The sequence below is a fragment of the Clupea harengus genome, chromosome 14, assembly GCF_900700415.2.
Source record: "Clupea harengus chromosome 14, Ch_v2.0.2, whole genome shotgun sequence".
Lineage (NCBI taxonomy): Eukaryota > Metazoa > Chordata > Actinopteri > Clupeiformes > Clupeidae > Clupea > Clupea harengus.
Window position 1 is genome coordinate 21,422,482 of NC_045165.1, and position 26,526 is coordinate 21,449,007.

Consider the following 26,526-nt stretch of genomic DNA (forward strand, 5'->3'; position numbering starts at 1 on the left):
TGGGAACAGGACAAAAGATGTCATTTTTTTTGTGTGGGAGCAGGTGGAAGAATAGAATATTGTGGTAGGTTTTAGAAGTTCCAGGCAGAGGTCTACCTCTAAGCCACAACTAGGGGCCGTTTGTAATCCCATTTCCCCTTTACTAATTACACCATGTGGTGTGGTTTAGAACACTCTCGTGCACACAACCAAGAAGTTCAAAATTTAAATAATTTTTAGACAATGGCCTCAGTTTGTACAAGGCGGACCAAGATGGCAGCCTATATGCAGGTGTATGTGAAAGATCTAAAAATGAAACTGTACATAAAATGTGTTGGCCATGAGTCAGCAGCTTGTTAGATTGGGTGGTTAATGTTTAACCAAAAGTGATCTTTTTAAATTGGGCTATGCATGGAGGGTTTTGTGGGGGTACATTACATTTGATTTAAATTCATATACATTCCTTTTACTCTCATATTATTTCTGCGGAGGTTTTGTAGAATATAACCATATATGGCACTTTTGCATCAAAGTTTTTAGTTAGGTGAAATATACAAAAATATCAAGGCATGCACCTACAAGAGTCTAACAGACCCTGGACTCTCAAGAGTCATAAGTATGTTTCCGTTCAAGTTGTGGCTGTGGCTTAACATGTTGCAGATAGTGTGCGTGTGGTTAAATAACCAGGTCTGAACACAACATCATTAAATACGAAGTGAAATGCTTTCTTGTTCTTCTGTAATACTGCATTCAATCTATTAAAAATGTCTGTCCACTGACTTGGAATGACAAGAAATCAATATTCTCACGTGAAATCATGAGCTAAGCAATTTCTGTTGGCTCCCTCTGTCAACTGAGCGCGGACGACCTCTGAACTACGCTTACATCAGCTGATTCAGTCACATGACCAGACTTGTGCATGGCTACAGTGAAGACATAACAAGCAAAACGTAAGGAGAGTCGTATTAGGTGTTGACCGCAACTTCGTGAAATTGGCTATACACCCTCAAGCAAGAACAGTGAGTTCTCATTTTACTTTCCGGGTTTTATCGTTGCTAACGATATTGAAACTTAGCTCTATGTTGTCTGCTGGATAGACGTGTTTTGTCATTTTAGGCAAGATGTGTCATTCGCCTCCGTCTCAGTAACAGGTTAACATACACGTATTGTCCTTCACCATTGTGTTTTAGGGACCTGAGTAACCTAAAGGTATAGTCAAACACGTTATTGTATTGAACGTTGTGCCGATGGGGTGGGTTGGGGCTGTAATTGATAGTAGTGCTTGGGCTCTTGACAAACTTTCCACGAATCAATGACTTGACCGTTTAATACAAAGCCTTGTTCAGGAAAGTGTGATGAGGAACACACTACATAGACACAGGGAACGTCTTGTTCTGCTGGTTGCTCGTTCGGCTGGACTTTCCTTGTTTTGCACTTTCAATATCAGTTTCATGTTAGTCGAATATTTGGCATGCTCTGAACCATGTAGGCTACATCAGCATATTATCCAACTGCAGCAATTTTACCGATTTGTCTTCATATTTTAACATCGAAAAATCACCAGGTGTTTATGAGAAAGGAGACCAGTCTTTGCCAAAAGGCTATATGAGGGTCAAACGATTAAAGCTAGTAGAGGAATTCTTCAAACATGGGGTGGTTCTGTCGTTTCAGTCATCATTTAATCCTTGTCGAAGAAACCCTCTCTGTGGGTAGACCGATTTGTAAGCATCAGGGCTTTATTTACTGTGAATGAACTTGAAGTCTAGTGCTGTCAACACAACCTTGTGTCTCACATTGGCTGTTAGATTAGGTCCAGCACCACAATCTTTGGCTGTTTACCGAATTTAACCTCACTCCCTAATAAGAATCAATTTTCATCAATCAATTTTCCTCCATCAGTCACTACCAATGAACGATCAGCCCCCTCTCCGGATGAGAAGAGCCTGTGGTGGTCACCTCTTGGTGCTGTAGTGCGGGGCTCTTCCCTCTGTTGCTCCGCGTGAGGAGAGGGAGAGGGGAGCATGTTCCCGTTCGGCCGTGAGGAGGAGAACTCTTTGGAGGAGCTCTTCAGCTTCTTCAAGCGCTGCCTCAAGCATGGCGAGTGGGAGCTGGCCGCCGCCTGCGTTCCTCAGCTGGGACAGACCCCTGGCGGGGTGGCCCAGGAGCTGCGGGACATCATCTGGGCCATCGTTAAACAGCCCTACCCACTGGCGTGAGTACCTCAATAATCCACACACAAGAAAGGTGGTGGGTTGTTCTGTAAAATGGAGACCTCTTTACGTGCTGCTATTTTTGATGATATGCAGACAATCTAGTACATATAATGTCAATAATACTAACTATTCAAATATTATGTTTTGGATACGTTTGCAAGTTAGATTAGAGACTTATACGTTTTCTGTTCATTTTGTTCGGTTTTATATATATTTTGCTGCAGTCCATACAAAGTCTTGACAGATTGATACATTTGAGACTGTAAGCATGGTCTTGACTGCTTCTGTCTTCATGTGCTGTAGGTGGGGAAAGATGGGGAGCCCTCATAAACTGGCCTGGTTCTGGATGCTGGTCCTGGAGGATTGGACTAAAGAGAAGGTACAGCTCTTCTAACTCATCCAGTGTATGCATTTGGTAAACTAATGTCACAGTAACAGTGACTGACACTGAGGGCCCAAGAGAGGAATGTGCTCCAGATTAAATCAGACCCCCATCAACATATATTCAGATTCTTATGACTTGAATGAATCCCTCCATGACCTACTTTCCCATCATCAACGTAACCTATTCAGTGCACTATATTACTCTGTGTGTATGTGTGTTTGACAGACCCTCTTTCAGTGCAGATGAAAGCTGATTGGATGAAATGCCGGTCGGCTACCAATTAAATTAGGAATTGGTAGGGTGTTTTGGCCCTGGCAATGATGTTTGTGTTAAAGTTGCATAAATGCATTATGAACGTTTTATCAGTGCAAAGAGAGTAGCTTGCCTTTTTGCAGGGGGCAAACAGTGAAATCCTTTTACTCTATGAGAAGCCTAATACGTATGTTATTTATGTTGGTCAATTATGTTTCATGTTCATGTACTTAAAGTCCTAAAAATCATGCAGCTGAAAGCTAATGTCTAATGCCCTTCAAACATTTGTCATGTGGTGTGATAAGAATCTGTATTTCTGATCACCATATCATTCTATTATGAACTGTATGACTAGAGCACCGAAACTGTAAGCGGTATTTTGTACCTTTGTCAGTCAGAATCACATAATCGTTTTACAAGGCCTCTGATGTTAGTGGAGCATACTCAGAGTATAAGTGTGTTTGCTTTCAGCTAGCTAGACAGACAGAGAGATATATAACTACTATGCTAGATCAAAATAAATGTGCATTGTACACTGTCACTCAGAGGAGCAAAATACTGTTACAGTCATTAGCAAAGACGTAATTATTAGAAACATCAGTGTGCGCCATCCTTCAGGAATGGAGGAAGTAAAAATGCAGCAGTAATGATCCTGGTAGGGGAACTGTTTCTTGTCATGAAACTCTTGTGGTTTGGCCATGGCAGTTTGTGTCACATGACACTCTGTCTTTGTGTTGGCATAGGTCCCAGAGGCAGTCAGGACTGAGCTGGAGTTCATGCTGGTCCTGGAAGAGCTGGGGCAGGATGTCCCAGAGAAGGTGCTCAAGGTCAGACTCTCGGCACTGACGCACTGGTGGTCAGTGGACGTTTGGAAGACGGATACTGGCATAGTGCCAAAAATGTTTCCTTTACATATTCATGTAACTTTATTTTGAGAGCTTGCAATAATAATTTCAGTTGAGCAAGTATGCACCAAACCACCAGAGATTTATTTAGGATATTTGGATAGTTATTTATCGGTTTGGGAACAAAGTGGTGTCCTAGATGGATTGTCCATCTTTTCTACCACACTGTCATAAACACGGTTCCGATCCCCCATCTCCCCCTTCAGGAGTTCCAGCAGGCCTTTTGGGACTCTCGGTCGGACAGGAAGATGTCGGTCCCCAGTGCTGAGGTCCAGGCATGGGTGCAAGACCTGCTGAGGCAGGGGAAGCCTCGGCTGGCTGAGGCCCTGGTCTCCTTCCTGCGACGGGGCTCCAGTGAGGGCAGTGGCTGCCCATGGGACTACTCCTTACAGGACATCTTTATCCAGCACCTTCTGGAAAAGCTGCAGGAGCCCCCGTCAGAGGTCTGGGCTGAGGAGGTGGCCTCGGTCCTGGCCTTGATGCCCTGGAGTGCCGAAAGGCCCAAGGCTGAGCTGGAGGGCCTCTGGGAGGCGCTGTGGAAAGCCAAAGAGGGTCCCCTGAACGAGGGCCGGGTGCTGAGCTCACTACTGAGGCCCAAGGACTACACACTGGTGACACACTACAGTTCCGCCAGTCTGAGGTTACTCAGGGAGCAGATACTGAGGGAGGCCCCACACACTGAGGGTGAGACACACACACACACACACACACACACACACACACACACACACACACACACACACACATATTCACACACACACACACACACACATATTCCACATAGCACATGTTTAATGTCTAAATGCATTTAGTTCAAGCATAGAGGATGCAGCCCAGCAGTCATTACCCAGCTGCTTCTTCACATCTCTGTGTGTGGTTATGATTGCTACGTGCTGTGGTGAAAAATCCGTCAGATGTCAACATGTGATCTACCCACTTTAAAATCCTCTTTTACCACCCACCAAAATGGCTCTGTTCATGTTTGTGACAATACATGTGGTGTGTCCCTATCCCTTCCCTACAGAGGAATTACCCGAAGCTGAGAAGTTAATGCTGGGGTTATGCTGTCATGGCGATCGGCCCACAGCGTGGAAAGCCATCTATTTTGAATGTCTTAGCAGTGGCAAGCACTTCCTTGAGCAAGTGCTGGTAAGCTGAGTGTTAATATCTCCCTCGAAGATTTTGAAGAAATTCAAGCCTGATTATCATTGATAACATCTTTGATGTAGTGAGACTACCATAGTGTTACTTAATTTCTTTCCAGTTATGTCACCGAAGTGACAGTCAGACTCAATTTAGTCATTGTGGGTCAGTTAACAACTTGTAGTTGTCCTAAATAGTTCTTAAACATTTGTAATCTGTTGTGTAACTCCCTTGTTCTGAGTCTTCATCATCTCTCGTCTCTGCTGTTCCTCTCCCTCCCCTACACCAGGTGACAGGCCTGGATCTGGTGAAGAGGCAGGAGGTTGGGCGTCTGGAGGAGATGCTGCAGGGCGAGTTCCAGCCTCTGGCGCGGCTGATGCTGCTGCTGGGCTGGCCTCAGTGCCCGAACCCGGCCTCCGCCCGCATCCTGCTGCAGGTCCTCCACCACCAGCAGGTCAGACACACAGCGCCGCACCACAAATAGTCTGACCTGACCACCAGTGTGCACATTACTCCGAAGAGATAAGCAAAAGCTATACATTAAGCTAAACAACCTTTTTATGGTTGTGTTCTAAACTACTTTCTTATTCTTGCTTCGACATGCCAGCCATGTTGTAGATATTTTAATGACATGTTCCCTAGCTTTTGTTGCACCCATATTGTATGTGGGTCTGTTTATTAGTAGCAAATGAACTGCATTTGAAAATTGTATGACTTGCCTTGTCAATCACAATCCAATCTTCCAATCCAATCCAATCAGAGATTTGTGTCACATGCAGATTCAAACCGTCTGTGATGTAAGACATTTCCACTGATTTAGGAAGGAAAGGAGGAGGAACACTTTTGACCTCAACTGTACAGTAAAACATCCGGCTGCTCAAGTTGTTCATTGTTGGCCTGATGCTTTACAGCTTTAGTGATTGTGGTTGAGAGCATCCCGCAAGCTATAATTACTGTTTGAACAAAGCCATCTTTGTGTCCACAAATGTCAAAATGCACCATACTGCTTCATCAAATCAATAGAGGGCTTTGCTCTCACAGTGCCTCAGACTTTTTGGCAAAGCTAACATGAACTCAGGTGGTCGCTCCAGGGGAGGTCGGACTAATAACCTGAGGACCTGTCATGCCAAAGCCGTCACCATACAGCGTGCCATGCTCACATCCATATCTGTCACTCAGCGGCGGCGGTCCCTTTGAAGACTTTGTTCCATACTGTGGTGAATGGGTGGATTAGACGCTAATCTGGATGTTAACTCTTCCTCAGCCCTCGGCCAGCGACACAGTCCTGAGCCAGTTTGCCGACAGCCTGGCCTCTCAGCTCGGGGTGCTGGAGTGGTGTGCCAAAAACAACCCGTGAGTACCGCCAAACTAGCCCTCTGCCCAGGCCTAATAAGTTTGAGTCTGATTAGAATTTTTAACAGAAAAGCACATGTTGAACATGGCATGTTAAGAGACAAATTGAATCTTGTGTGTGTGTGTGTGTGTGTGTGTGTGTAGCAGTGTAAGTGAGGAGGCCCTCCAGTCCCAGTTGCTGACTCTGGGTCAGCACTCGGCTCTGTACGTGCTGCACTCCCTCACCCCGCTGGCCCAGTATGAGGAGCGCCAGGTGCTGGACCTGCTGCATGGCCTCACCCCCTCCGGCCACACAGGTCTTACACAACAACAACAGCAACACCATCTCCCTCTGTCCTCATTTCACTTCCTCTCATCATATTATGACATTCCTCTTTCATCAGCTGAGGATCTCTATCTCTGTCCATCCATCTTTCATTTAGTCTTTTTTTCTTTCTTTCTTTGTTAAGCTTTCTTTCTTTCGATCATATTTGTCAATCCTAACTGCCTCTCTCTCTGGTGTTCCATAGCAGAGTTCTCGGATCCGGGGGATGCACGCAGCCTCGCTGCCCAGCGGAACATCACTCTGTTCCAGGGCTTCTGTGCCATGAAGTACGCGCTGTATGCCATCTGTGTGAATGCTCACACACACACTGACTGCAAGGAGTGTGGGCTAACATCACAACAGCACAACAGCCCTGGGTCTCCGGAGAAGAGTGAGGAGTCCAGCTACTCAGAAGGTAAGGACAATTTACATGATATTGTCTTGATATTGTTTTTGACCACAGGTATTTATAGAGGTGTAATAAACCGTCTACAAGGTATATCATGCAGAAAATATACAATTTAGAAAATAAGGTTTAACAAATGAAAATGATGACATTTTATCGTCCTGTCCTCCAGATGCCAAGAAGCTCTTTCAGCATTACCTGTCAGAGTGCCAGCTGTACCTGGAGGCGGTTCCTGCCCTGTTCCGTCTGGAGCTCCTGGAGAACATCTTCTCGCTGCTCTTCCTCTCAAGCACTGACCTGACCTTGGTTACGGAACAGAAACCATCTAGCCCGACTCTCAGAGACGCAGAACCCGGGAACGCGCAGAACAAAGGGACAATCGAAAGTGTGGAGAACCAAGAGCGGACCTGTGGTGATGTCCCAGCCTGCCAGCAGGAGAGACCAGAGGGGGTCCAGCGGGGATGGGGTGTTGGTGAGCCCAGCCGAGCTCACCTGGACCTGGGCCATCTGACACAAGGCTGCTGGGGCTTCCTGGCAGACGTGAAGGCCATGGAGGGCTTCCTGCGGCTGCTCAGGGAAGGGCTGGAGGGCCTGAACTTGCCAGGGCCGGGCCAGGACGAGCAGGCCGCCATTGCCTCTGAGAGCCTGGGGTGCTCTGTCACGGCCGAGACGTTCGAGGCGCGCCTGCAGAGGCTGTCAAAGCGCACGGCCGAGGCCCAGTGGAGGCTGCAGGTGGTCACTAAGAACCAGCACAGTGGAGACGGAGGTGAGACTAGTGGACAGAGATGCTACCGGAGGGGGGGGGTTATTTATCAGAGAGGTATAAGAGGGGAACGTGGTGTGGTCCTTGCATGAGTTTTGTAGAGGCGCTTTGAAAGTATAATTTCAATTTGCAATTGATTATAATAGGGATGATTTGTGTGTGTCGCGACTAGGAGTGGGTGATATGACTATCATGGGATGTTCTGCTCTATGTAAGGTATCATTTTAATAATATACAAGGAGTTTACCATCTATTCTTATGCATGACTGGGGGTGTAGACAAAATAGATCCCAGACTGTTGGCAGGACCAGTTTGCTGCTGGCTTTGAATGGAGTAGGTCTATAAACTGTGAGACGAAAACTGTATGAAAGACATTCAGAGTAGCCTACATAATATTTTTCTCCCAATACATAAAAATGTGCAAGTTAAGAATATTTTGAGTTTTTATAGCCTACTAAACCATTTTATAATTCATCACACTAATCAACCTAAAACCTTGCCTCTTTTATGCTTTTTTTATGATCTTTTATGCACATTGTTTAATCTTTCGTGCCCATTGTATCGAATGCTATCTGTATGCTCCGATATCTACCCTGTGGCCTCCTCTAGTAGCCTATCCTGTTCAAGAAAGGAAGGACAACTAAAGGTCATAAGAATAAAAACAGCCTGAAATAATGTTCACATCTTTACTTTATTCCACTGAGGATGATCATTATAAAGTTTGGGCATGGCAAACCCACCAGAATGGTAAATGAAAAGACATTTCTGATTGATTGATTGATTATTAGTAACCCCCAACGTCTTTACAATACCATCAGACACATCTAATAATGTGGTCACAAATTACAAGGCAATCTGACAGCTTCCATCCTCTTACAACTACAGATACCGTCCACCCTTAGTAGTGACTCATTTCAGTTGACTTGAAGTTATTTGTGGGGTCACCTGGATGAGTATGTACATGTTCATGAACAGATCTCATCTCTGCTGCTTGAGCCCATATTTTATTCCAGTGTTTACATTTACATGCAGAGATTGTGGGATTAATGAAGGACAACTAGACTGCATGCTCACAATTTATACTCAGTTGAAGTTGGTGATAAATTGCAAATGAGAAGGAAATTATTTTTGGAAGATGTTACTCCTGGGCCGTGCAAGGTGACTGTTTGGACCAAAGAGTAACTTTATGAGTTGCTCATCTTTTGACATATGTTTTGTGTATAACCACTGATCTGTGGTCAGGCTCAGACTCGCTGCAGATGCCCTCTCCCCTGGCGAGTCCCGCTCCGTCTCTGAGGCGCGGCAGCACCACCTCCACCACCAGCAGCAGCAGCAGCAGGAGGCGGCGGAGGCCAGGGCGCCATCGCCCCGAGCGACACCTCCCCGCCGACAAACCGAACGGAGACTTCAGCACCAGCACCTCTGGTGAGCAGCCGAGCTCTCGTCGCCTCATTTCCCACCAGTCAACATTTATCAGACTCTGTGCTCTGAGAGGGCCTCGGGTCTAATGCACATGTCACAGTGCATGAGCACTTGTAGATGATGGCAGTGCCTTCCTGCCCTCTCTCTGCGATATTTTATTAAGATGGCTGCAAAGTTGGAACATGTTGCTATCTTTGGAACAAAAATGAATATACTTAAATGGGTGTTAGTATGCTTAAAGGACATGCTCAAAGTTATTAAATGAATATGTGCAATTTTAGATGGAGGCGGAGGGACCGCATCAGGCCGTCAAGAGCACGAGGCTTGTCCCTGTGGAGGTCCCCACAGCTGGCTGGTCCCTGCCATGCTGGCTCCCCCAGAGTCCCTGCTGGTGTCCTGCATCCGCAGGGGCAACTTTGTGGAAGCTCACCAGGTGAGAGCAGTTTGTCAGTTAGAGTGGTTCACTTTTAGATGAAGACCCATCATTTTCATGAGGTGGATGAATTTGAATGATAGAACATTTGAGTTATTTGCTGAATGGATAGAAGGCAAAAGGGGAAGGGTGAGAGCCTGTGGTAGATAGCTTCATCTGACTTAACTAGTCTGATGACCTCTAAAGCAGGAAGCAAACAATGGAAGGAAAATAGGAGAAGGACTGTGGGGGTGGGAGAGTGTGAAGTGGTTTGGAGTGGCTGGGCAAGAGAGGAGTACATGAGTGGAGTAGGGTGTAGTGCACAAGGAGAGGCCAGGCTGTAGTGTCTAAAATGGGGATAGGGAGGGGGCAGTGAAGTATCTGATTGAGTGTGTGTTTTTTGGACAGGCATGTGAAATAGTGAGAGTGATGTTAAGAGCCTGTGGAAACTATTGATCTGTGTAAATGCAGAGTGATAACTTTGGTGATGACTATCCATAAGCGAAAAGAACCGCGACAATACATAGGGTGCACCAAACATTCTTTGCTAACACATTCGGCTCAACTAGGTATAGATCTGGTGCATACTGCCTCGTCTGTGTGCCTCTGCCCTGCAGGTGATGCTGATGTTTGGCCTGGAGTCCTCCAGCTGTGCGGGGGAGCTGGTGTTTATGGAGCGCTACCGGGAGGTGCTGCAGGAGCTGGCTCAGGTGGAGCAGAAGATTGAGAGCCAGTCTCTCTCCTCCTCCTCCTCTTCCGAGGGGCTGGGGGCTGTGGCGGCTGTGGTGGCTGGCCAGGGGAGGAGCCGGCTGGGGAGTAGTGGAAGGTCCACCCTGCAGGCCATCGGGAGCGCTGCTGCTGCTGGTACTTCACCTCAGAACACACATACACACTGCACTGTGTTCGCTATAGACTCCAAACACGTTTACTGTCCACACTTTGAGAGAAAAATGAAGCAACATGACGAGAATATTAGGTTTAGTCAGTTCATCAAATCCGCATGATGCTTTTACTGTCTAAGAGGTGGTGCCCTGCAGATCTCCACTCTCTCTCTCTCTCTCTCTCCCCTCTCTTTCACTCCCTCTCTTTCTTTCACTCCCTCCTCTTTCTTTCTCTCCCTCTCACTCCCTCCCTCTCTTTCTTTCTCTCCCTCCCTCCCTGCAGGTATGGCCTTCTACTCCATCTCAGATGTGGCGGAGCGTCTCACCAGTTCTCCTCAGCGACCCATCCCAGCTCTGGAGGAGGACTACTGGCTCTCTCAGCTCCCGAGCTCCGTGGGCTCGCCGGACCCTTCCTCGTCCATCCGCCAGCTGCTGGAGGAGCTGAGCCCGCCGGCCATGGCTGCTTTTGACCTGGCCGTGTGTCACAGCCAGCTGTGGAAGAGCTCCCGGCAGCTGCTGGAGACAGCCGAGCGCAGGCTCAACACCAGCCTGGAGGCGAGAGGTAAAGAATCGCCTTTGATACCCTAACGTTAAGGCTAGACAATATTTGGGGAATATTTAAGGATATTACAGGAATTCTACACTAAATCCAGAAGTTTAATTGAGTCAAATGCAGATTAAACTGCTTACTGCTCACAGTACTTTATAATGAATGTGTGTACAGTAATTCTTTGTGTCTGTGTCCTGTGTTCCGGCAGAACTGAGGTTAGAACCCAAAGTGCCTCACGCTGATGGGATCAGAGGCTTCCCTGCGGTGCTGCAGCAGATCAGTAAGATCCTGAACCGCACGGCCACTGGGAAAGGACCTGCTATAGGAGGTGAGCATCTGGGAGACATACCTGAGGAGAAGCAAAGCTATGAACTGCATGTTGGAATGGATTCCATGTGTTATTTATTGTATATTGAACGTGCTTCATTCATTATAAAATTAAAAAAGTAGATAGACAAGCTTCAGAGGATGGGACTGGTCCTGTTGTAAGCGAGAGATCTGTGTGGTAAGATCCTTGAATACAGACCTCTGCCATTCTGTCTCTCTCATCCATTTTTACATCTCTCTCTCTCTCTCTCTCTCTCTCATCACCCTGTCCTTGTAGAGGGCGCTGGGGAAGAGGCCACGTTGGGGAGCCCGTTTGGCTGCAGTGCCCAGGAGGTGATGCTCTCATGCCACCCCGTCCTGACGGAGGAGGCCATCTCTAGCCGCCTGAGCCTGGGCCAACGCCTTGAACACATTGCCCAGATCCTCAACACTGCTGCTGATGCCACAGGTCAGAGACAGCCCACAGCTTACCTCTGTATCCTATTAAACCTGAAAAAAAGCAAGGAATCTTCTCCATGCTGGAGTGGGAGCATTTTCAGACCAATTCCTTCACCCAGGCTTTGGAACACCACCTGCTTGTTAGGTTGATCCACAGCCTTGTGGCATTGGAGATTTTCATGTTAGACAGAGGGAATCATGCCTCTTTTACTTGATGTCTGCATTCAAGCTTTAGCTTTCTGATAAATGTATTAAACTGAACCCTATTTCTGTTGCTGTGAAAGGTACTGAAGATTAGTTCAGTAATATAAGTCAGTCATAGATATCAGTCAGTTCCGATGCAGCTGAACCCCTCACATTGCAGCAACTACCAGACGTGGTGAGAACCGAGTTTGAAATCAGCCCACAATGTGCACTACCAGAGGGACAACCTCTCCTTCTGTCTGAGTGTGTGTGTGGGTGTGTATGTGTGTGTGTGTTTCTTACTGCTTTCTAAGCCTCCCTCTGTCGCCCCCTGCAGCTGAAGGTCGGTCCTGCGGTGCTCTGCTGGCGGCGCTGGTGGAGCAGGCCAGCCTGAAGCAGGCGGAGCTAGATGCCCACCCGGTGCGCTCGGCCATGAAGCAGCTGCTGCGGGTGCTGGACCAGCTCTGCCCCTTTGAGCCCGACGTAGCCACCAGCAGCCCCGACTACGTGCGCACATTCCTGGACTACGTCAACACTCTGGCCTCGGTGCTGGTGCGAAGCATGGGATCAGATGGTAAGCTCTAACATACACACAAAACCACACAAACCAATACATGGATGGAAAACTTGAGAGGGTGACTCTATAACAATGTGGACATACCAGAAAAGGAGCTTGTATGTTTGTATGTGTTGCCTTTTTGACTTGGCTATTGACAGGCTCCGTCTGCAAGCGTGTGAAAGTGACTTGTTTTGTGCTTCTCCAGCGGACCAGTCTGCAGAGGTGAAGCTGGGGAACCCTCTGCTGGTGCTGCAGCAGTCCCCCTCTCAGCTGCTCTCCTACCTGCTGTTTGAACGACAGGTTTCTGCAGAAAGGTATGAACACACACACACGCTTTTACATACACACACACACACACACACACACACTCACACACATACAAAGACATAAGAATTTCATGTCGGATTTCTGTCGCCCTAGCATTTGGGTCATTCAAAGCAAATAGAGCATGTATTTGGTTGATGACATAGAGCGAATGATTTAGTTTCATTTCAAAATAGTAGGGTTGTAATGTAGAGCTGTTTGTGTTCTGTGTGTGTAGATTGTCATCTCTACTGCAGCAGGAGGGCTTGGGTCTGAGCGTGGAGCAGGTCATGGACCAGCACTGCTGTGAGCCCCTCCTCCTCTGGGACACCCGCAGGCGGAACGAGAGTGACGAGGGCGGTGCTTTCAGCCCTGCACGAATCGCCGCACTGCTCCAGGAACACGCCCACAAACACAACCTCATCCTGGACCTGCCCCCCTCCCTCTGTTCCGAGCTCAGCTCCCAGGAGTCCTCAGAGGGCTCCACCGAGGAGAGCCGCACCTCCTGCGGCACCCTCTCCACCTCTCCTTCGTCCTCTTCCTCTTCTGTTTCGTCCTCCTCCTTGCCCTCTTCGTCCTTCTTGCTCACGCCATCCGCTCTGGCCTTCCTGAAGTCGCGCTCACCCCTGTTGGCCATTCTGGCGTGTCTCGGCGCCACGCGCGGCGGTGTGGTGCGCCCTTCCACCAGTTGGCCCGGCCTGCCCTCCTACTTCCGCAGCGGCGGGCGCAAGGAGGCCCCGCTGGACGCCGAGCAGATCTCCCGTGAGGCCGAGGCCCTGCTGCAGGACTTCCCCATCCTCAGAGACTACCTGCACACCATGGCCGAGCCCGTGCTGGGGGCCCCTCCACAGGGCCTGGAGGCCGAGGCAAACGGAGAGGGTCTCGGAGCTGCACTCTGTGGGACACCGCTGGCAGCGCTGGTCCTCTCCGGGCCGCAGAGCGCAGCAGCCCAGGCTTTGGTGGTGGAGGCCTTCCAACAGGCGTTGAGTGGAGGGGAGCTGGAGCGAGCCCTTACCCTGCTGGAGCTGTATGGGCAGGGAGGCGACCAGCAGGAGGCACTGAGGGACCAGCTGCTGGCCTGTGCTGCACAGGAGGGTGAGTGGGTGGAAAAGCTGGGCATCAAGTCTCTCCAAAGAATCCCTGAACATGGTATCCTTGATGTGTGTTGTTATATGTGATACGTGATACGTTTTTTCATATTCCTATCATGATGGATACAGTGACTAAAGTCTTAAAATGATTAACATAAGGAATTAAATTAAAACCGTATGAAATGTCTGTTGTGCTTTTACCCTTCGACTCTAACTTTCCCTCTTCTATCTTTCCTCACTCACTGTCAGCTGGTCAGCAGGGCTGGGAGCATTTATTCCGAGTGCAGGACACAAACCTACAAGCTCGGGTGGCCCTGCAGGTACTGGACCAGTGGCCCTTGGGTGCCTGCCGGGAGCTGCTAGAATTCTGTCTGAGCAAATCCAACATGGACGCCTCACTGGAGGACCAACTGCAGAAAAAGAAACAGGAGATGGACATGTACCATAATGTAAGCCCTCCAAAAGTCATGTCCAAAGTAACTAAATACAAATAATGGTTAGGCATGGATGTACAAATGTACCATGTGGTCAAAGATTTATCAAATTTGGAGCTTCTTCAGTCTTTAATGTTAGGCAGGTTTGTCTGAAATGCCACTTAGACTATTCACAAACCCTCTTTAAATTTGGTGGCTTTGACTGAGGGAAGGTATGTCTGGCCATTTAGGTTGGGTCTCTGCTTTAGATAAGAGTTAGCATTAATCCAAGCTGCACAAAGATATGACTCCTTCCTCATTGCTATGGCTGCTTCAGATGCTGAGCCTACAGTCCCCGTTGCCATGGGAGATGTGGCAGGAGTTAAGAGAGGAGTCGCAGAAGGATCCGGAGGCTGTGATGGCTCTGCTGTTGGAGACCAGGGTTAGTGTCTAATCAACACACACACCACACACCACACAAACACTCATATTGACACACCACCATAGAAATCACCAATTGCATCAGCAGCACTTGCAGCAAAGTATAATGTTGCCAAAGCCCAAGACCTCTCCCTGTGCCTGCTTAAGCTTTTGTTACAATATACTCTTCTTATTCTTTTAGTGAATAAAGAATTGGTGGAATGAAGTATTGTATTGTGTACTTGGAGATTTCTGACGAAAAAAATTTCTAAGCACTTAATCGGGACCTCGTGTGTGTGTGTTCAGGAGTTTGAGCTGTGTGCTCAGTGGCTGCAGCTCTATCCCGTATCGGAGCAGTCCAGACTACAGCTGCAGACTGAACACCTGCTCCACCTGCTGGAGAAGGGACTGACAGACGAGGCCTGCCAGGTGTGTGTGACTGAGTTGTCAAAGATCATTGAAAGTGTGGAGACCTGTGTTAAACCTCTATGCCCCTATGCATGAAGTATGCTGATAAAGTGTGGCATTTCCCCCTTAGGTCTATGACTTTGACGATATGTAGTGTTTGGAACCAACACTGATAGTTGAAATGTAGTGTATCCATGATTTTAGCGCTATAATTAAGATATATTTTGTACATTTTTGTGGCTACAGAATCACATTCTGATGTGATCAGTTCAGTTATGAGAGGAAATGAGAGGTTATATCTGAACTCTGTGACTGATACAGGAAATGCATTCTGAATTTTTGCAACATAAGCTTATGGGTGAGGGCTGTCTGAAGCTGAGTCCTCAGGCCTAATTGAAAGCATAGCTATGATTTTAGTACTTGCTGGAATACCTGACATTGTATGTTTGGCCTGTGTCTTTCCCAGTATTAGTGAGCTCACCTCCTGTTTTGTCTCTGCTTTTCTCCTCCAGCTGCTGGAGGGTGTGTCTGACCCATCTCGGGGCCTGGAGGTCTGTGAGCGTGCTCTGGATCGCCAGCCCACATTGGCTGCCTGTCACTTCCTGTCTGACTACCTCACTGTGAACTTTGAGAGCCGTGTTTCTCCAGCCCGCCGCAGGCACATCCACGCTCTCCACCTAGGATCCAAGGTCTGACACTCCCTCTCGTCCTGCTCACCTACACCAGAGCGCAACTGCCTTACCTTTATACACACTGCAGTCTTGGCATGTGCATGCATCTGAGTGTTTGCTTTGAAATTTAAGGATAAAGTTTGTTTGGCTTGGTTCAGGATAGCTGAATTGTGGTCTAGTTGTATATGGGCTACTGTATTGAGGACAGGGGATGAGTACTAAGGGCTGTAGCTCTCAATGAACAATTTTTGTAACTATTTTTGAGTGTTCTGGTTGTGTTGAGGTTGCGTGTGTGGAAGTATAAAAAAAGCATCTGGGTCTGCTTGGAGTGAGCTAAACAAAAAGCATCTGAAAACTGATGGTGTACCTGCTAATAGTAGAACTCGCTCAATGTATTTATAAGATCCATTTCTCCTTTTTGTTATTTTCATTCATTCTTTTACCTTTTCTGTCTTTGTCCTTTTCTTCTCTCTCGGTGTGTGTCTCTCCATCTATCTCTCCATTTATAATCTGTCTCTCTGCCTGTCTCTATCTCTCTCTCTGTCTCTCTCGTTCAGGTGTTGTTGACTCTGCCGGAGGCGTCTCGGCAGAGCTATTTCCCGCTGCTGTCGTCCCCTCTGCTCATGCTGGAGCAGCTGCTGATGAACCTGAAGGTGGAGTGGGCCGACGTGGCTGTGCGCACCCTCCGGAACCTTCTGGTGGACCAGGAGGGCGGCTTCAGCAACGACGACATAGACATGCTCCTGTCCGACTACGCCAGGAAAGCTCTGGAGTTCTCCTGCACACCCAGAGAGAGGTTACGCTCAGGTGGGTCGCTGTCGCCTTCCCCCACTCCAAATGTCATTACAGCCAGCACTCAACTGCAAAATCCATTGCACTTCAAAGTTATGTAAAGGCTCAGAACATGTGAAAATTGCTGAGTACTTTTTCTCTACTTTCACAACATAAAAGATTGAATTGAGATAATCAGATCAGGAAAGATCTAAGGCAGTTGAGGCAAGCAAGCTTAATCAGATTTGTCCTGCTGCGGTTCTGTGCCTCCTTGAGGAACTCGATTGAGAACCACTGGTCTGTAGGTTTGAATGGGATCCATGTGAAGACTCATTAACCAGTCTAGCTGAGTGGCAGTGTTAAATGCCTCTTCTCCTTCTCTGCAGACTCGGTCATCAGTCTGCAGGATGCCTATCTGCAGTGCCCCGCCCAAGAGAGCTGCCCCGCCTCCCCCAGCGTTACCCCACCCTCCTCCGCAGGTCAGTTGAAGCCATAGTTAACCCCAACTCCTTGTCAAGTCAAGTCAAGTGTTTATTGTCGCATGCACCAAATTGCTTTAGCGAGCGAAATTCTTAAGACTTGGCCGGCAACATCTACGCAGTAGACGGCAAAATGTACAGATAACAAAGTAACATATACCAAAAATAACATATAACACTATAACATATAACATATAACACTATTGTGAAGTGGTACTTTCATTGCAAACACAGGACCATGACATAAATGTCCTCTTATTTGTCAGTCTATTCTTCACTGTGCAGCAGTTTGATGCTTCTCAATTGCTGTTCGGTTAATGCAGCTGTGTTTCAGTGTAATTGCTGTGTTGGGATATGGTGTTGGGCTGGTCAAGTGAATTGTCTTGATTTGATCTTGTTGGTTTCTTCACTGTTGTGGTTGCCCTCTCAGTCAGCACACCCATGCACACACCCTCCAGCAGCGGTTGGGAGCGAGGCTCCAGCGGTAGGAGGGCGCAGACCCCCGCCACCCCATTCACCCCTCCACCCAAGCCCCCGGTTCGCAAGGACTGGATCCCCGACCACCAGGAGCCCGTCTGCATGGTCTGCCAACGCGAGAGGTTCACCATGGTGAGGGTCTGAGAAGACAAGAAAAACACTGTGCTCTCACGTTATAATTATAGCATGTAGCAGTAGCGCTTCTGCTTCTGCTTCCCCCAGAGCTTAAAGGCGTGGCCGGTGGATTTTTCATTCCCGCTCCCCCAGGATCCTGTCCTGCTCCCACAAAAATATGAAATATTTTGTCCTGTTCTCGTCCGCTTCTTCCATGTCTTGTTCCGCTCCCACCTACAAAATCCCACAGGTGGACGTTTACGTGGGATGGATTTTTCACTCCTGCTTCTGCCTGCTGTCGTTAAAATTTGCCATGTGTAAAAAAAAAAAAAACACCAACCTTCAGCCTGTTTGTGTAAAACGATAGTTACGTATGAATTTCGGAATTTTAGTCAGTAGAAATTAACATGGGTTTTTACATGGGATGCTCTCCTGCAAACACAAATAACATTCCATACTTAAAGAACAAAAAACTCTGTTTCTGTCTCCCGCGCTCGAACATGCATCAGCTTGTTACCGCCCGCACCAGCACTGCAATCAACAGTAGACTCGTTTGCACTGGGTCCCGTGGTACTCGCATGCAAGTGTTATCATGTCTAGGAAGTTGAAGGGAGGTGTTGAACTGAGGTTACTGTGTTGTCGTCTGTCATAAATATAGCAGGGTTGCGTAGGCTGAAGCTTGTGGTTTGTTGCGGTTAATGATGCCTTTGGTATTCCCCTCTCTCTCTAGTTCAACAGGCGTCACCACTGCCGCAGGTGTGGGAGGCTGGTGTGCCAAGCCTGTTCCAGCCACCGGATGGCAGTAGAGGGCTGCGAAGAGGAGGAGGAAGTGCGAGTGTGCAATCAGTGTTACAACTTCTTTCACCCTGAGTAAGGCAACTTTACTGCACAGCACTAATCTAACTAAATATAATTATGAGGAACAACAGATATACCATGATATTCATGGTGGTTGTGTCTTTTATGATTTTTACAGTTCAGATGATGAACTGGAGCAGGCTGAAGGTAAGAAAAAAAAGCTCTATACTCTGATTTTATAAAGCTTGTAATTGGCATTGTAGATACTCAAGGTTGCCAAATCTTTAATTTGTATGTTTAGTAGATAGTGTGTTCAGCTGTTTGCCCAGGTTTGTAGTTTACTGTGCAATTGTATATACAGTATGTGAGTAAGAGAGAATGTATCTCTGCATATGTGTCATGTTTAACTGACTTCCTGTCTGTGCGCAGTAGCTAGTAGTCCTGCTGCAGCCCAGGGTGCATTGGAAGGGGCTGTGCGACTCCCTGAAGTCCCTGAGAGGCGTTTCAGGCTCAGCATCAACCCAGCGGACAACCAGAAGATACTGAGCGAGTTCTACTATGAGCAGGTACATTATCAGTTTTCAGAGGCTTTTTGTTTAGCTCACTCCAAGCGGACCCAGATGCTTTTTTTTATACTTCCACACACTCAACCTCAACACAACCAGAACACTAAAAAATAATTAAAAAAAAGTGTTTTACATGTCTATCATCACTACCAACAGACCATTATTATCACGGAACAATTAAATGCCCTCACAATAGTGTTACAATACAAAGAGTTACTGCTTACTGCTATATTAACACTACCGTGGCAAATACATAAGTCCATCATAATGACGATGATATTACCTTGCTACAGCAACAATATCAGAATCTTAAAGAAATTCCCATCCTCCCTTCCTTTGGCCCTCCAGGCTCCGAGCGCGTCCCTTTGTGTATCCATCCTCTCGCTGCACAGCGACCCAGCCTCCTGCGGGCACCAGCTGATCGACCACTGCCGATCGCTCTCACGCACGCTCACCAACCCCGAGGTGGACGCCCGGCTTATCACCGACGTCATGCGCCAGCTGCTCTTCAGTGCCAAGGTCATGTTCGTCAAGACGGGCCAAAGTCAGGATCTGGCCTTATGCGACAGGTTGGGACAATGACAGATATTGCAGATACCTCTGTCACACACACACACACACACACACACACACACACACACACACACACACACACACACACACACACACACACACACACACACACACACACATCATGTCAGGGTAAATCTGAGTTGGATTACTAATTTGAGTACAGTTATATTTTATAGAGATAGATGCAGGGTTATATTATTTGCACAATGTATAGCCATAGTGTGTAGTATAGACTTTTAGCTGGAGATTAACAGGATCAACATGGAAAATGACATGTTATTGTGTTTTTTATTCTTATTTGCTCACTCAGCTACATCAGTAAAGTGGACGTGCTGACGATTTTGGTGACGGCCAACTACAAGTACATCCCGTCTCTGGACGACATCCTGGAGGCTGCTTCTGTGTCCCGGCTCAGAAACCAGCTGCTGGAGGCTGAGTACTACCAGCTAGCCGTGGAGGTGAGGCAGCGGGGTCAGAAGGTTACAGACAGGGAATAGGGTGATTGAAGCACATCGCAGTTTACACCCCAGTTACTAAGAATTGTTTCCTTTCAGCATGATTGATTCATTGAAAAGCATATTGTTGCTGCATAGTCAGAAAGCATGTTAAAAAACTAAAACATCTTACCGTATCATCATCTTTTCATGCTTAACATAGTGTCAATACAAAGTGTCAATACAAATTCCCTGCATATGTGAATTCTGCATGCGAGCCAACTGCTCAGTGGTAATGTGTGTGTGTCGTCTCTCAGGTCTCCACCAAGAGTGGCCTGGACCCGTCGGGCGTGTGGCACGCGTGGGGCATGGCGTGCCTGAAGGCTGGCTTCCTGAGTCGGGCGCGGGAGAAGTTCGCCCGCTACCTGAAGCCCCCGGTGGACCGCGGCCAGCACACCCACGGCCCACGGCTGCTCCAGGAGATCCTGCAGCACCTGGAGGCCAACATCCGCCCGACGGCCATCCCCATGGTAACAGCTTCATATCTCTCCCTGCAGTCTAGATTTATTACATTAGAGCCAGCTTGTAAAAGACATTGGCTTGAAACAAATGGATGAATTGATTTATTTTCTACTGAACCGCTTTCTTTTTTTATCGTGAACACAAGTACAATGACGTTCCTGACATGTGTTTTGTATTCTTTTGTGAGTGTGTTGTAAGGTCACTGTCGGCCTGCTTTATGTTGCTTCTCCTGTTTGTGTTGGACACACGGTGGTGCTGGGTATACTGGCCTCTGCCACAGCCATCCAAGCACACGGAGGCTGAATGTTCCTTCCCTCCTGTGTCTGTGTGTGTGTGTGTGTGGGAGGTGGCAAGGCCTGAGAGACCGTCTCTGAGGGGAAGAAGAAAAAAAAAAAAGCGAGCTGTGCTGTGAAATGCTCTCCTAGCAACGTGTCTCCATGGCGAAACAGTGGCAGCGCGGTTTGGATCGGTCTTGGATCATGCCGACCCGTAGCCTCGGCCCCCGGGCACTTCGGAACAGAATGTGTCTCACAGCGAGGCCTTTGTCTGCTGCTCTGAATCTTCCCCCATCTACCAGACACCTTTTGAGATGCAAGTGCCTGGCTCCCCAAAATTATTCTTAGGCTGGCCGAGATAAATTGTGTAGCCCTCCCTTAAATGTCACCTTATGTAACTTCAGCAGAAACATGCAGGGTATGAGGCTGAACACAAAAGACCCAGAGGCGTGAAGTGGATCACAGCAGGTTTAATCAAGCAGAGGGATTATGTAATGCCTCGCTGTAAACTGTTACTCAGGCTGGAGGCTTACTGCACAGCTTTTTAGGTCAACAGCAATTGAGAAGCTATGGTCTTGCATGCCTTGATCTCACAGTACAAGGCATGATTCATTATGTTTCTGGATTTATTCCAATATGTTACTGTGTTAATAGGTTGTACTCATGTTCAGTGTGTGTGTGTGTGTGTGTGTGTGAAGTGTGTTAGTGTGTGTGTGGGTTTGTAGTCATGTTCGGAATGTTAGAGTGTGTGTGTGTGTGTGTGTGTGTGTGTGTGTGTGTGTGTGTGTGTGTGTGTGTGTGTGTGTGTGTGTGTGTGTGTGTGTGTGTGTGAGCAGAGTTGCATATGTGTGAATGCGTGTGTGCTCACCTGTGTGTGTGTGTGTGTGTGTGTGTGCTCACCTGTGTGTGTGTGTGCTCACCTGTGTGTGTGTGTGTGTGTGTGTGTGTGCTCACCTGTGTGTGTGTGTGCTCACCTGTGTGTGCATATGTGTGTTTGCAGCTTCAGCGCCCAGAGGAGGACATCCTGGCCTCCCTTTGGGAGCTGGAGGAGGCCCTGGCTGAGCCCCACCCCCTGGAGCGCCCAGAGGGCCATGTGCAGAACTGCCGTAACTACCAGGAGAGTCTGCACTACCTGCAGGCCTACGGCACACACCTGGCCCTGGTCAGCTTCTACATGCGCCACGACGGCATGAAGGAGGCCCTCTCACACCTGCTCAGTAAGGTGAGGTCAACTCAACTCACCTCAGCTCAGAGGATGAGATCAATAAAAGTAGGGTAAACAAATAAACATGATAATAAATGTCGATGAATAAACAGAAGTTATTGCTGCAGTTACACTTTGCCTCCTCATAGCTGGTGATGCTTTTAGTCATCAACCACAATGAAGAGCAGAATCAGGTACAGTATAGAAGGGCTTTTGTGGCATATACAATAATACTGATTAGTGCTTAGTTGGCTGTTGGTAATATCTTTGAGACTGCAACAATGCCTACACACACTTTTAGCCTGTAAAGTCAGATGTTTATATTCCCCTATACATCTAACTACCGGTGTGTTTCTTTATCAATATGCATTCTGTTATAAACTCGCTTTTACATGTGAGGAGTAAAAGCTGGTCCAGTTGGCTCCAGGCTGAGATGTGTTGATACAAACGTGTCTCTTTTTCTCTGTGCTGCTCCCTCGTCAGGAGTGTCCTGAGGAGGTGTTCCTGGAGGCGGTGCTGATGCCCAGTCTGGAGCGGGGCCGGCTGGGGGTGCTGCAGGCCCAGCTGGAGAGTCTGGACCCCACGCTGGAGGGCTGGAGCCGCTACCTCATCGCCTCCTGCCAGCTGCTGCAGCGCCGTGGCCACTTCCACACCATCTACCAGCTGCAGCAGTTCATGACGGTCAGCCCCGACCAGATACTGTGCAGAACACTCTGTGTGGAGAGCAGAGAAGCAACAACCAAGCTGTTGCAATATTGTCATGGATGTCTGGGATTTAGATTCCCTTGATAGTTCCGCTGTCACTATCTCCAACTGGTATTGACACTCAGTGGCAGAGTGGTCCTGCTGTAGACTGGGCTTTATATGGGAACAGTGTGCACGGGGCTGTGAATACCATTAAGAGTTGTATCCTTAGAGGTTACTGCTCAAAGCTAAATGAGACTCTTTATATTTTGTATAATTTTTTTTTATTTTACAATAAATGTTTAAAAAAAAAAAGCTTAAATGAGGAATCTTCCCACGATTTTTCAGGACCATGTGCGTGCTGCCATGACCTGCATCCGCTTCTTCACCCACGGCGCTCAGTCGTACCTGCAGCTGGGCGAGCAGCAGCGTTGGCTGGTCCGCGCCAAGGAGCACCTGAAGACCTACCTGCAGGAGCAGCAGGGCCGAGGCGCCGGCCGCAAGAAGTCCCTCTCCAGCAGCTTCCGCAAGAAGATGTCCGCCAGCGACGTGTCAAGGTGAGTGAGTATGTTTGGACAGAGGTAGATGGAGTTGTAGAGGCTGGCATAACATGTCATTTTAGACATGATTATCTTAACAAAAGTTTAGTACGAGAACATTTATACTGTCCTTATCCTTCACACTTTTTCCACGCACATATTTCTTTTCTGCCTGGATACTGTTTGGCACGTCTGAGCATGTCTCACCCGTTTGAGAAGTCCATGGCAGCTGCTCATACATTGTTAACAAGGGTCCCTCTTCCTCCTCCTCCGCCTCCGCCTCCTCCTCGGTCCTCAGGCACATGAACACCATAGAGCTTCAGCTGGAGGTCACTCGCTTTCTGCACCGTTGTGCAACCTCCTCCCCCTCCAAACCCACTGGGACTCCCACCCCCACCTCCACAGGCAAAACCAGCGCTCCGCCAACTCTGTTTGGGGGAGGGCCCATGAAGATAGATGTGGCCTGTAAGGTGAGCCACAGTCAGGGATTTTCTGTGTTTCTTGTCTTCTGAGCAAAGCACTGTAAAATGGCTGAAACAACTATTGCTGAAGTCATGGTGTTGAATAATCTGTGCTGCAGGTGATGCTTGGTGGAAAGAACATTGAGGAGGGATTTGGCATTGCATACAGAGTCATCCAGGTAACCCATGTCTGTTACATTCCCACATTGATAGTTTCATTCATAGCCATTGTAGGTCAAAACCTTGAAACACCTATGAATATTGGCTGTGTCACATACGCCCACACAATCCTTCTCTTCCTCCCTCCCTCCCTCTCTCTCTCTCTTCTGCTTCTTCAGGACTTCCAGCTGGAGGCATTGTCCGTGTACGAGCGTGCCGGCCAGCGGCTGGTGCGCCAGCGGCAGTACAGTGCCGTGCGCCAGCTGCTGAAGTGTGTGGGTGAGTCGGGCACGGCCACCAAGAACGACTGTGACGCCATCGTGCTCCGCTGCATCTCCGTGGCTGACAAGGCCCCTGCTGATGTGAGCCCATATCGCCATATGGTCTAATAGCTTGGCAGGTAGTGGGGATGATTTTACTAACAGAATGTGTTTTTGTTCTGTGCTCTTAGGCCAAAGAACTCGAGGGTCTCATTCTTGAGTGTAAAAGCCCGGAAAACAAGGTATGTGTCCAACGAGCTCCTAAGGCTACGTTTTCCAACATAGATACCACTACCTTTCCCATCTTATGCGTGCATTCTTATGTTGTCTTATGTCTCTCTTTCTCTCCCTCACCCCCCACACTCTCTCTCTCAGATCAAGGCCTACCTGCAGTGCAGTAAACTGCGTGCTGCCTATTTGCTGGCGGTGAAGCTGGAGCCGGCCCGGTCGGGGCCCCTGGTGCAGGAGGTGCTCCAGGCGGCTGAGAGCTCGGGGGACTCCGTCATGGAGAACATCTGCCGCCAGTGGCTGGCTGAGCACCAGGACCGTCCGGCCAGGCAGCGGCAGGGCCGACCCAGCGCCAGGTAGCCAGCACCCAACTGCCTCGTCCCAGCCGAGCCCCCACCAGGCCCATGCCGCACCGCCAGTGGACCGGTTGTCTGTGGGACTGTGTGCTGGTTGACACCCTCACATGAGGAACTCTGTTCACCGCAGTGCCATGTTCTCCTTCTGGTCTCGGCCCTAAGTGTGCCAGTTTGCTTGGAGGGGGTACATCAAGTACATATCGCTCTATTCTGTCCTTCTTTTTTTAGTTCACTTCTACCTACTACCTCGCCAGAAAGGGATGCTTCCAACACCCTGTGTTTTTTAGAGGAAAAAATGTACTGCATTGTAAGAGGTCACAATTTGTTTGCCGATGTTACAGTCGGCGAAAATCTGTTAGGTGACACAGACCTCAATCCCTAACATACAGTCTTCTTAAAAGGCAGGAGATTTGTGCTAAGTTTTGTTCTGTCAGCTGGTGTGGCACTGTGTTGGAGTCTGCCTGCAGCGTTTAGTTGGCTTCACTCATCTGTGTGGTCAGTGTTTTCTGGCCTATCAAAGGGAAGCTGAAAGCCTTGTTTGTCACTTACGGGCATTAGCCACAGAGAGCAGAGAGGACATCTGAGGGGAAATTGGATTTGAAAAGGGACCTCGGCAGACTGAGAACAGAAAGGACTTATGAATAGATGAAGTATTACACAACAACAAATAACCTATTATTAAGAAATGTATATGAACGTGTACTCATGACCTGTTAATGTACAGTATTAGTTTAAACACATCTTTCCAGTAAGGTTGACTGTTTCAGTATTCCCGTCTCCTACTCTTGTGCACTGTTTTCTCATCTATTTTCGCGTGTGTTTGTGCGTCTGTATGGACTCGAAGGAGCACATATTTTGTGTCTGACATCTTGCTGTGCTTAAAAGCTTGAGGTTAACCCTGTTTGTGAATGTCTCTTACCCCAGACCATGTGAAAACAATGGCGTCAATGTGTAGCCAGTGCTTAGCATCTGTTTTACTCACCTGTTGGCCTTTATCAAAACCATGGGAAGATAGCTCTGGAAAAGGGACTTGTTTTTGCAATGTTAACAAAGTTAAAGATGTCTGCTCAATGTCTCGTTTACATTATCTCTGACATGTGTCTGGCTCCTCAGATATAGCACATAGTATAGCATAGTCACAATCTTAGCCATATGCGTATTTGCCTTTGAATTTTGTATTTGTAGTTGCCATGCAACTGAGCCCCAATACTATAGCTTATTTGGAAGGATCCTTCACAACATATATGTATGTATGTATGTATGTATGCCACTGAATCACTACACTGCCTTTAATAACAGAACCCATACCAATAAGGTTCCTTCCTCTACCACTCTGTTCTGTAGCGTAGATCCACTATTCCTCACGTACATCAGATTTAATAGTGACGCTTTTTCATTTCGGTCCGAAGAAGAGATGATTAAGGCAGAAGCCTTAGCATAGTGAGCTAGTCTCCTTACATCTGATGGAGCAGGATGAAACAGAAAAACCTATTTTGTGTTTAAATGTATGTTTTGGCATAATGGGTTAATTTCAGGAAGTCAGTGCCGTAGATTAGTTTCAGTAACACCTCTTCGATTGAAATTGTCATTAAATGGTAAACAAAAATAGCCGTCAAGTCCAAATATCAATTAGTGTTTGCTCTCAAGCCAGTTGGTAGTGTGCTCATGGTCTGTAAACAGGTTCTGCTCATAGCAATGCCAATAATGTCAGTCTAACTGAATGGAAAAAAGCCAAGAAAGTAAATAAATTGTTCGGTTAGAAAAATCATTCTGGTCTGACTGTTTTGACTGTAATTCTTTGATGGATGTGTGTGTGAGGTGGAAAGACTCTGCTGTAACAAACCA

General features: G+C 47.8%; 1 protein-coding gene across 4 annotated transcripts; it reads left to right on the forward strand.

The window, feature by feature from the left end:
* Positions 1-869: 869 nt before the first annotated feature.
* On the forward strand, positions 870-26,449 carry zfyve26 (zinc finger, FYVE domain containing 26). Of its 4 annotated transcripts, none has more exons than XM_012823659.3 (41): positions 870-998; positions 1,879-2,191; positions 2,496-2,571; positions 3,573-3,656; positions 3,941-4,418; positions 4,759-4,883; positions 5,167-5,331; positions 6,142-6,230; positions 6,375-6,526; positions 6,740-6,949; positions 7,113-7,706; positions 8,946-9,128; positions 9,407-9,558; positions 10,155-10,401; positions 10,702-10,980; positions 11,177-11,296; positions 11,573-11,743; positions 12,254-12,490; positions 12,681-12,789; positions 13,017-13,873; positions 14,119-14,318; positions 14,620-14,724; positions 15,009-15,131; positions 15,623-15,799; positions 16,339-16,588; positions 16,939-17,031; positions 17,462-17,640; positions 18,353-18,492; positions 18,599-18,627; positions 18,850-18,986; positions 19,335-19,555; positions 19,870-20,017; positions 20,311-20,523; positions 21,791-22,012; positions 22,478-22,675; positions 23,027-23,235; positions 23,516-23,687; positions 23,798-23,857; positions 24,017-24,199; positions 24,289-24,339; positions 24,473-26,449. In XM_012823659.3, the coding sequence occupies exons 2-41, from the start codon at positions 2,001-2,003 to the stop codon at positions 24,683-24,685; spliced, it is 7,842 nt and encodes a 2,613-aa protein (XP_012679113.2). In that variant the 5' UTR covers positions 870-998; positions 1,879-2,000; the 3' UTR covers positions 24,686-26,449. The 4 variants fall into 4 exon arrangements, with proteins under 4 accessions (XP_012679113.2, XP_031436154.1, XP_031436155.1 ...); XM_031580294.2 differs by having other exon boundaries at positions 18,853-18,986; XM_031580295.2 differs by having other exon boundaries at positions 6,743-6,949.
* Positions 26,450-26,526: the final 77 nt, after the last annotated feature.

What these genes read in the sequence shown, in the direction of transcription:
- zfyve26 (XM_012823659.3), top strand. Translation starts at nt 2,001, where the DNA reads ATGTTCCCGTTCGGCCGTGAGGAGGAGAACTCTTTGGAGGAGCTCTTC. An exon ending in GCGAGTTCTACTATGAGCAG is followed by an intron (nt 18,987 to 19,334) that starts GTACATTATCAG and finishes TTGGCCCTCCAG; the next exon opens with GCTCCGAGCGCGTCCCTTTG. An exon ending in TCTCACACCTGCTCAGTAAG is followed by an intron (nt 22,013 to 22,477) that starts GTGAGGTCAACT and finishes CTCCCTCGTCAG; the next exon opens with GAGTGTCCTGAGGAGGTGTT.